Consider the following 11,204-nt stretch of genomic DNA (forward strand, 5'->3'; position numbering starts at 1 on the left):
CCCTGAGAAAACAATCAATTACTGGCCCAAAATATATCCTTCATTTACCTATTGAGCAACCAATTACCACCCTGCTGTGTATATAAGAATGTTCTCTGGCCCTCAATAAATGAGCAACTGTATACCATCCAGAGCTGTGACACTGTGTCGCTCCCGTGTTGTGACGCTGCGCCGGTTCCAGACCTCCACTCTCTCACTCAGGTAGCCTGTTCGATTGTCTCATGGCCCGGGACATCTGGCACCTGGACAGGGACCCTGAGTACGAGAGATAGTGACAGGTCCCCGAAGATTCTGAAGAGGAATAAGAAACCCCCAGAGAGGAGCAAGTCAGAAATCTGCAGCATAACTTCAGGGGACACAGAAGCCAACGTCCCGGTGAGTACTCACTCACAATATCCGGGTTATAGCATAGACTATAATGGGACAAGAGCTTAGCCAGCATGAGTTGTTTATTCAGGGGTTGAAGGAAACACTTAAAACCCGAGGAGTTAAAGTAAAAGTTAAACAATTGCTCGCCTTTTTTGATTTTCTAAAAGATGTATGTCCATGGTTTCCTCAAGAGGGAACCATTGATGAAAAAAGGTGAAGGGTTGGAGATGCCCTTAAAGATTACTACTCCACCTTTGGCCCAGAAAAGGTTCCTGTAACCACAATTTCCTACTGGAATCTAATAAATGACATCCTTAGTTTCCACCCTAATGACACAAAAATCACTGCTATTCTTGCTGAGGGAGAGCAGATTGTGCAGAACGAGCTACCCAAAGAAAAGAGTGTTGTTCCCTCAGATATCCCGGAGTCTAAAAATGTCCAAAATATAGACCTTATATCCTTAGATAGTGACGAGGATATTACAAAGGAAAGTGAGAATCTTAAGAGTCCAAAGAATACACAGAGAAGTGAGACATTTAAGAGGCCAAAGAACCAAAAAGAAAATAATAATGCCTTAAAAATTTCACATGAACCAAAGAAAAAACTATACCCCTCCCTTTCCAAATTCAAAAATTATTCTGATGAGGAACAAACTAGCTCCGAGGAAGAAGTTCTAGAGGCAGAAGCAACAAAAAGTAACAATCTTAGTTGGCCACCCTTTAAAAAGCGGCTGCCGCCTTATAATGTTTCAGCACCGCCCCTCGATAATTCCAAAAAAGAACTTATTTTAAGATTGAACAGTTAAAAGAACAAGTCCAATTAGAAAAAGAACACTGTCAGTGAATTCTACAATTGGAACAATTAAAAACTCCCACAAATATAACCCTAAAAACAGCCCACCATAAACCAAAATTAACTTATGAGACTTTTCCAGTTACAAAAGTTACAGACCAACAAGACAATGTTTGGAGGAGACATAATGGTTTTGATTTCAAACAGAAAGGAACTTAAAACAGCTATTACCCAGTATCGTGCATTAGCTCCTTATACACTCACCTTATTGGAGACCATTACTGAAGGATGGCTTACGCTATCAGATTGGCAAACCTTGACAAGAGCTGTGTTCTCTGGAAGGGATTATTTACTTTGGAAATCAGAATACACAGAGGCTTGCAAGGATGCAGCCTGCTGTAACGCTCATGCTACTTGGAGAAGGTAATTATTCAACCCATGAAAACCAGCTACAATATGACCCTGGTTTATTTGAGCAAATCCATACGGCTGGCTTAAAAGCTTGGAAAAGGCTCCCTACAAAAGGCGACCTTGATACTTCCCTTACTAGCATCAGACAAGGCCCCAGAAAGCCTTTCTCAGAATTTGCTAATCGACCGATTATGACCACAGAAAGAATTTTTGGTAATTCCCAAGAAAACACACAAATTATTAAACAATTAACGTTCGAAAATGCAAATGCCGCCTGCCAGGCAGCGATTAGGCCACATAGAAAGAAAACCAATTTGTCTGGGACGTAGACTCTAAATCTTACAATCAGGGACTAGCCATAGCTGCTGCCCTTCAAGGCACCCCCGCCCAGCAGTTTCTCTCTTGCAATAATTGCTTCAACTGCGGACGACCCGGACATATGACCAAACAATGTCAGGTTAAGAGGTCTCTTGACACAAGGCCAAAACAAAAACTCCCCTTGTGCTCTAGATGCCTTAAGGGATGCCACCTCCCCCAAGAATGTCGATCAAAAACTAACATCCATGGTCAGCCCCTTCCATGTAATTCAGGAAACAGGAACAGGGGCCTGCCCCAGGCCCCCCAACCCAAACAAGCTTTTGGGGCTCTAGGGTTTGTTTCACCCAGGAACAACAACAATCCATTTCAGACCTCTCCAGAGCAATACCAGGAAGTGCAGGACTGGACCTCTGTTCCATCGCCCACATGGTATCTACTGGGGTCTTTGGCCCTCTGCCACCAAAACCTTCGCTATACTCCTAGGACGCAGTAGTGCCACCATGGATGGACTTCAGGTCTTTCCTGGTGTAATAGACAATGATTTTAAAGGGGAGATTAAGATTATGGCCTCTTCTCCAAATTCAGTTGCAACCATCCCTGCCAACAAACGCATAGCTCAACTCCTGCTCCATCCATTGCTCCCGACTCAAAACAATATCCTAGCCTCCTCACGGGGCAACAAAGGCTTTGGTTCTTCAGATGCCTATTGGGTACAACAAATTTCTCCAACTAAACCAATGCTTACCATGTGGTTGGATGGAAAACAATTTTCTGGACTAATAGACACTGAAGCTGATGTTATTATTATTAAAAAAGACAATTGGCCCCAGTCCTGGCCTTTGGTCCCAACACTGACTAACTTATAGGGTATTAGACAAAGTCAAAATCTTGAGAGAAGTTTGAAAATGCTACAATGGACAGATAAAGAAGGCAATTAGGGACACATTCAACCTTTTGTAATACAAGGCCTTCCTATTAACTTGTGGGGATAAGACTTGTTGTCACAAATGAGTCTCTTGATGCTCAGTCCAAATGACACAGTCACTGCACAAATGCTGGCTCAAGGTTATACACCAGGAAAAGGCCTGGGAAAAAATGAGTCAGGAATTGTTCGACCCCTACTGCCTGAACCTAAACTGGATAGAGCCAGACTGGGAAATTTTCCCTAGTTGCCATTGACATTCCTGTGCCCCACACAGATCGGATCACTTGGAAAGATAATACCCTGGTGTGGGTTGATCAATGGCCTTTGCCTTTTGAAAAGCTGCAGGCTGCTCAGTTGTTAGTACAGGAACAATTTGAGGTAGGATATATCATGGAGAGTACCTCGCCATGGAATACTCCCATTTTTGTTATCAAGAAAAAATCAGGAAAATGGCGCCTGCTCCAAGACTTAAGAGCAATCAACAAAACCATGATTCCAATGGGGGCACTTCAACCTGGGCTACCATCTCCAGTAGCCATATCCCTTAATTTCTTTAAAGTAGTTATTGACCTCCAAGATTGTTTTTTTACTATTCCCCTACATCCTTTGGATTGGAAAAGATTTGCCTTTAGTATTCCATCAACTAACTTTAAATAACCAATGAAACGTTATGAGTGGCAGGTCCTGCCTCAGGGCATGACCAATAGCCCTACGCTTTGCCAAAAATGTTTCATCCTCTACATATCCTGTCAGACAAAAATGGACCAATATGTATATTGTTTATTACATGGATGATATGTTAATTGCCGGCGAGAATGGTCAATTGGTTTTACAGTGTTTCCAGGACCTTAAAGAACAATCATCTGCCTGTGGATTAAAAATTGCCCTGGAAAAGATCCAGCTAAAAGACCCATACCTACTTAGGATTTCAACTCTCTGGTCAAAAAATCCTAATCCCAAAACCTCAATTCAGACTTGATAATCTAAAAACTCTAAATGATTTCCAAAAATTATTTGGTAACATTAACTGGATCCACCCATATCTTAAACTAACCACAGGACAACTTAAACCATTATTCGACATCCTACAGGGGGATCCCTATCCCAGTTCACATCAGACACTTACAACTGAGGGCTGTCAGGCACTTGCCATAGTCAAACGTGCCATTGCATCACAATTCATTACATCCATAGACTACAAACAGCCATTATCCATTGTCATTTGCCATACTTCGATCACACTTACAGCCGTTTTCTGGCAGTCGGCACCTATCATGTGGGTTCACCTTCCATCTTCACCAGCCAAGGTCATATATCCATATTACCAAGCTGTAGCTGATATTATCACCCTGGCATGAAAATTGAGTGTCACATATTTTGGCAAAGACCCTGATACCATCATTCAGCCATATACAGAACGTCAGGTAGACTGGTTATTTCAACAAACAGATTCTTGGCCTATAGCAGGAGCTTCTTTCCTGGGAACTGTTGATAACCACCTTCCTTCAAATAAATTCTTACACTTTCTCTGCACCCACGATTTTGTTTTCCCTGTCCACACTTCACTCCTTCCTATTCCACATGGTCTGAAAGTTTTCACTGATGGTTCCTCCAATGGAACCGCTTCTTATTCCTTTTCTGATCAAACAGTTACATTCACCACGTCCTCTACGTCAGCTCAATTAGTTGAGCTGCAAGCAGTTATTGCAGTCTTTTCTGCTTTTCCTGATATGCCTTTAAATTTATATATAGATAGTGCTGATATTGCTATGTCTTTACCACTTCTGGAAACTGCGGCACAGATTAAACCAATCTCTCAGGCCACATAATTTTTCCTACAATTACAGTCTCTCATTAGAAACCGAGAGCTACCTTTTTATATTGGCCATTTGCACACACATACAGACTTGCCTGGCCCTTTAACTGAAGGTAATCGCCGTGCTGATTTGGCCACAAAACACTCCTTTGTGGTTCATACTCAAACTGACACAAACCTTTCAGATGCCATTGCTACTCATCAATTACATCATTTAAATTCTCACACCCTTTGTCTCATGTTTAAAATTACTCAGGAACAGGCCCAACAAATTGTAAAACAATGTCCAGCTTGTGTTACTCTTTTGCCTGTACCACATTTGGGTGTTAACCCTAGAGGTCTTATGCCTAATGCCCTATGGCAAATGGGTGTCACTCATGTTGCTGAGTTTGGTTCTCTAAAGTATGTACATGTCACTATTGACACCTTTAGCGGTTTCATTTTTGCCACAGCACAAACTGGAGAGGCTGGTAAGCATGTTATTTTCCATGTTCTTGCCATGCTCTCTGTTCTGGGCAAACCTCACCAAATTAAAACAGATAATGGCCCAGGATACTCAGGACACAATTTTGTATCCTTTTGTAAACTACCCCACATTAAACATGTCATGGGGATTCCATATAATCCCCAAGGACAAGGAATCGTTGAGCGTGTTCATCTCTCCCTAAAAAACACTCTCCAAAAATTAAAAAAGGGGGAGATTTTACAAACCAAAGGTTCACCAAAAAACATTCTAGCACATGCACTCTTCATACTCAACTTTCTAACGCTTGATAAAGATGGCCACTCAGCATCTGAGCACTTCTGGCATTCAACTACTAAAAAACTTTGCCACAGTCTTGTGGAAGGATCCTTCAGACAAAACATGGAATGGTCCAGATCTCGTTCTTATTTGGGGAAGAGGATCTGTTTGCATTTATTCCCCAAAACTGGAAGCCACACGATGGCTTCCAGAAAGGCTAGTAATACAGGTTGACTCTCCATCCAGGGAGCTTAAGTCCCCTGAGAATTTTCTTCCTTCCTCTACAGGACTCCTCGACCACCAAGAATTGCCTAAAGATGACGACTAGATACTTCCTAAACTTCTCCTCCTCTCTTTCCTCGGAGTGACCTTTGGAGGTTTCGGAGACCCTGCATCACTCACCAAGCTCCGCCAACAACTCTCTCCATGTAGCTGCTCTGGTGGATATATTTCCTCCCTCTCCTTTTCACCTATTACGACTCACTCCTGTGCCAGGGGAGACACCTCATACCTTGATGGCACTTCTAAAAAGTACTATTGTATCAAGCCACCCACCATCTCCTCCTCCTCTATTCCTCCCCAATGCCCCGTACATCTTTCCTAAACTCGCTTCACCGATCTTGCTACAATCGCGCCACCACATGCATTGCCGGCAACAGGACTTATCTCACAGCTACACAAAGTAGAACGTTTTCAGGATCTTTTAACCATATGAGCCATCAGCTACCCTGCACTCAAGACAACCAAGGAAAACAACTTTGCTGGCACATTCGAGCCCCTGTTCACATCTCTGACGGTGGCGGGCCCCACAATCTCCTTAGACAACATAAAACACAAAAACATGTAGCATCTCTTTACCCACAAGTTTCCTACCACCCACTCGTTTTCCCTAGGCCCAAAAACCAGCCACTCGATTCCAGAACCTATGACCTTCTAGATCTCACTTTTGCCCTCTTAAACACATCTGATCCCACCCTCACACAAAGCTGCTGGCTCTGCCTCCATCATCAAACGCCCATCCCCTATGCACTCCCCTCAAACCTATCTCTCCATTCTACTTCTTCCAATTGCTCAGTTTCCCCACCCTTTTTAGTTCAGCCTCTCTTCCCTGTCAATACTTCCTGTATAACCTCTAATTCAACCAACATCACTTCCATTTCCCTCGATTTCGTGTCATTCTCCAACTGCACCACTCATTTTGAGAACCACTCCCTCTCCTGGCCCCCAAATAACACCGTTTTCGTTTGTGGCAATAATATGGCTTATACCACTCTTCCCCCTTCTTGGACTGGCTCTTGCTCTCTTGCTACTCTTCTCCCAGAAATTGAGGTTTTTAATGGAAATGAACCAGTCCCCATCCCATCTCTTGATTTTATTGCAAGGAGACCCAAACGAGCTGTCCAACTTATCCCTATCTTTGCCACCTTGGGATTCACCGCAGCTGCCACTGTGGGCTCCACAGGCCTGGGTTATTCCCTTCACATCAAACAAATTACAGAAGGGTTAATTTCTGATGTCCAACAGGTCGCATCTACCATTACCCTCATCCAAGACCAACTTGATTCCCTGACAGAGGTGGTCCTACAGAAACGGAGAGGATTAGACCTCCTGCTAGCAGAACAGGGAGGCCTTTGTCTTGCCTTACAGGAATGATGCTGTTTCTACACCAAGTCTGGACAGAATCCACAAACTCTAAAAAACCCTGAAAACCTGCAGATGCCAGCTGTCAGACAACCCTTTCTTCACTATTTGGAATGGACTCTTGCTCTTCTTACTCCCTATCCTTGGCCCCATCCTTGGGCTGCTGATTGTCTGCTCCCTGGGGCCGGTCATCTTCCAAAGGCTAAAAACATTCATCAGTCACCAAGTTACCTCCCTCCTTTCATGACCTACTCAGGTCCATTACACTAGACTGGAAATGGCCGATGCCAATAAACACCATAACCTAGCCGGAGGAGCTGAGTTGGTTAGCCAATGACAGGTAAGAGAGTCTGGCCGATTTAATGCCATCTCCTCCACCTAAGACAGGATGCCCATCCTTGCTATGGGTTGTCCTATGACGGGTAACCAAGGAGACTTGGCTACTAGGACTCCAACCTAAGACAGGCACAACTCCCCCAGGTTCCCAATCTTTAGAAAAAGAAAAAGGGAACATGTGGAGAGCCACATGCACCAAAATGGCTGAAATGACTTTCACATGATGACCTCCAGACTTCCCTGTTCCGGGAGTAAACAATCTGCCCCTAGGCTTCCCAACCTAGCAAACATCCTAAGCAGCTTCTCAATCAGGCCTATGACAGCAATCTGCCCCTAAGCTCTGCCCCCTGGTTAATGCCCCCTGACGAAACAATCAATTACTGGCCCAAAATATATCCTTCATTTACATATTGAGCAACCAATTACCACCCTGCTGTGTATATAAGAATGTTCTCTGGCCCTCAATAAACGAGCAACTGTATACCATCCAGAGCTGTGACACTGTGTTGCTCCCATTGTGATGCTGCACCGGTTCCAAACCTCCACTCTCTCACTCAGGTAGCCTGTTTGATTGTTCCACAGGCCGGGACAATTTTTGACAAGGAGTACCAGTCAATCCAGTGGGAAAAGGAAAACCTCTTCAGCAAATGGTGCTGGAAAAACCGGATTTCCACCTGTAGAAAGATGAATCTGAACCCCTACCTCTCACCTTTGGCAAAAATCAAGTCAAGGTGGAATAAGGATCTAAATCTGAGATCCCAAACCATTAAACTGCTTCTAGAAAACACTGGGGAAACTCTGGGATACATTGGGGTAGGGAAATACTTCTTACCTAAGACCCCTAAAGCACAGTTGATAATCCCCAAAATAGACAAGTAGGATTACATCAGACTAAGAAGTTTCTGCCTGGCAAAAGACACAGTAATAAGTGTGAATCAACAGCCCTCAGAATGGGAAAATATTTTTGTAAACTATGCATCAGATAAGGGACTGGTAACCAGAATATACAAAGAACTAAAGAAGCTGTTTGGAAAAAAGGTGATGAACCCTACTAAAAGATGGGAGAAGTTAAAAAGAACACTCACTAAAGATGACATCATACGAATAACCAGAAGGCATATGAAAAAATGCTCAACATCCCTCATTGTAAGGGAAATGCAGATCAAAACAACACACGTGATTCAGCAATCCCATTTCTTGGCATCTACCCAAAGGACAGAAGAATTTCTCATTGGAAAAGTGCTTGCACATCGATTTTTTTGCAGCACTTTTCACAATTGCTAAGACATGGAACCAACCCAAATGCCCCCGTACCGCTGAATGGATTGAAAAACTGTGGCACATATACTCTGTGGAATACTACTCAGTCATTAAGAACAACAAAATCCTGGCTTTTGACAGAAAGTGGAAGAATATGGAAGATTTACTGCTGAGTGAAGCAAGCCAGGCTATGAAGGAGAGACACTGTATGTCCCCACTTAATATAAACCGAATGTCCACACTCTATAACTGAAACTGACAGGCTAAAGGATGTACAAACACAAGAGGTGGATGTGAATGCCAGATGGGGTGTGTGTGGAGGAGTGGGGCCTGGGGAAGAACATTTGGAGGAGGAATACAAAGACAGCATCGTTGAGACAGGGAGGTAGTGTTATATTTTGATCAACTTGACTGGGGAGAAATGTTCATATATTGAAATGATCACCTTATAAGCTAAATAATGTGATTGAATGTATTAAAAGTGTAAATAAAAATTAATTAATTAATTTTAAAAATCTCGCAAGAATTTCCTCACCTCATGAAGCTCATCAGCTCCTTTCTGCTGCCTCTTCGGCAGTTCATTGTCTCCCTTCTCTTTGATATCTGTGAGTTTTGTCACCATGAAAATTCTAAATTCTTTATCATACATTTCCATAAATTTCATCATACTGTCTGAGGATGAAGAGTTATTTTTATATTGGAGGACATAAAAGCAGCGAAAATACTTAACAAGAATAAGACAGTGTGAAATGGGGTTGAAGAGAAGAGAATAGAGAAAGATAGCAAGAGAACAAATAGAGAGGCAGGACATTAGTGGGAAATAAATATGACTTATTACCTGTTGATGATGGCATGTATAGTATTCTCAAGTGGATTGGTCTGAGAAGTATTTCATGATGGGTAAAGTCTTTTTACAAGCAAAATGAGAAATAGTGATTGACTGTTTAAGAAAAAATTAGAATAATAATAATAATGATTGGGAAAAACATTAAAAAGTATTGAATGAAGTGGGGAGATTAATGTGTCTGTATTGACTGACATGCATGGCATTCCCTTTTGAAAAAAATGTAATACACTGTAAAGTTATATGCAATCCAATGTAATATAAACAAGATTATGATGATAGTAAAAATAAAATTAAATTAGACATAAACAAAAAAAAAGAGGAGTTATTTTTCCTTGAAGGAGAGGTATTTTCCTGTTTTTCCATATTTCTTGTGACCCTGTGGTGATTTCTAGTCATCCAATGAATGGTTCATTTCTTCTAATTCTAGAAGTTCAGTATGAGTGTTCAGAGGCGTGCAGGATGAGGTGATCTGCAATCTCTCTTCTGTTCTTTTCTCACTCTTTATGCATCAGAATCAGTGGGAATAGAGGAATATTCTGACCCTAACTGTATTCAGATGCTTAGATTTTGTTCACTTGGACCTCTCTAGACAATGAGTAGAGACTGAGAAGCAAATGAGTAAAAATAAAAAAAAAAAAAAAGAATTAGAGAAAAGGAAAGAAGAAAATATAAGACAAGAAGATAAAAGGATAATAAAAAACTATAGATTTTAATATTAAAGTGCAAAAATTGAAAACTGCACGGCATGCACTATCTCACAGCTGAAGTTCAGGATCTATGTGGAGATGGGCCTGGGTTTGTGCCTTTCCTGAACAGAAGGGAAGAGGCACCTATTAACACATTAAAGGGACTTGAAAGCCCAGAAAGTACTTTACCTTAAAAAAATTTAAAAAAACTTGGAGACACAGAGAGACAGAGAGAAATGGAGACAAAGAGAAAGGTAATGCTACTCACTAGAAATAAGTGAGGAAGAAGTCTCAGCAGAAAATCTTCACTTGAAGTCTCTGAAGGCACTATTTCACAGCTGAAGTTCAGGATCCATGTCCTCTCTGACATTTTTAAAATGTAGTTTTTCAAGATTGTGATTCTCCTTAAGCTAATATGTGTGGCAGTAATGTTTCCTGAAACTTTTATTAGACAGCTTCCCTTGAAGAATCTCTGAGGTGGAGAGCTATTATGTGGAGAGTAACTGGAAGTGCCTTCAAGAGATCCACCAGCATGGGTGTGAGGAAGGGCAGAAGGAGCTGGTATACCTCAACTACTGTAACTGAGCCATACCCAACTTGGAGGATCTCCAGTGCTGAAATGTCCTTTCTTTGTTCAATATTGTAATGAATGCAAATTCTTTTGTATCTTGTATCAAATTGTCCAATAAATGTCCCCTGATATTTTCCTCTCTCAAGATAAGGTAAATGTCCTCTCAGTTCATACTTTTTAGAAGACATCTTTTAATTTGCCGTCAGTGTTCCATCAGTAGGAATTGAATGTAATGGATATGGACAGGCATTTGAGTGAAACTTAACAGATTCCACTTCTCTTGTTATTTTTAATTTGTTAGAGGGCAAATTGTATTGTGTGTGCCTGCCACAGAGAGACAGAAGAAAGTGAGAAATAGCCCCTCATAGGGGATGGGCATATTAATATTTCTTCTAAATTTTCCATTGGTGGGATTTGGGACATGCAAGTGCACAAGCCCAGTGTGTTCTTTAAGCCACCTGGATCAAAATTTGAACCATGCAGTCAGCCA

The 11,204-nt window shown here is 41.8% G+C and overlaps 1 protein-coding gene across 1 annotated transcript; it reads left to right on the top strand.

Annotated features, from left to right (window-relative positions):
- Positions 1 to 206: 206 nt before the first annotated feature.
- Positions 207 to 7,804, top strand: LOC102478584 (syncytin-1-like). The gene is made up of 2 exons (XM_006165884.3): positions 207 to 375; positions 5,661 to 7,804. Exon 2 carries the CDS (start codon positions 5,956 to 5,958, stop codon positions 7,024 to 7,026), a length of 1,071 nt encoding a protein of 356 aa, XP_006165946.1. The 5' UTR covers positions 207 to 375; positions 5,661 to 5,955; the 3' UTR covers positions 7,027 to 7,804.
- Positions 7,805 to 11,204: the final 3,400 nt, after the last annotated feature.

This window comes from Tupaia chinensis, unplaced genomic scaffold (assembly GCF_000334495.1).
Source record: "Tupaia chinensis unplaced genomic scaffold, TupChi_1.0 Scaffold144061_1, whole genome shotgun sequence".
In the NCBI taxonomy this organism is placed as follows: Eukaryota; Metazoa; Chordata; class Mammalia; order Scandentia; family Tupaiidae; genus Tupaia; species Tupaia belangeri.

Bases quoted from the DNA above. Each gene is read 5' to 3' on its own strand.
- LOC102478584 (XM_006165884.3), top strand. From the start codon at position 5,956: ATGCCCCGTACATCTTTCCTAAACTCGCTTCACCGATCTTGCTACAAT.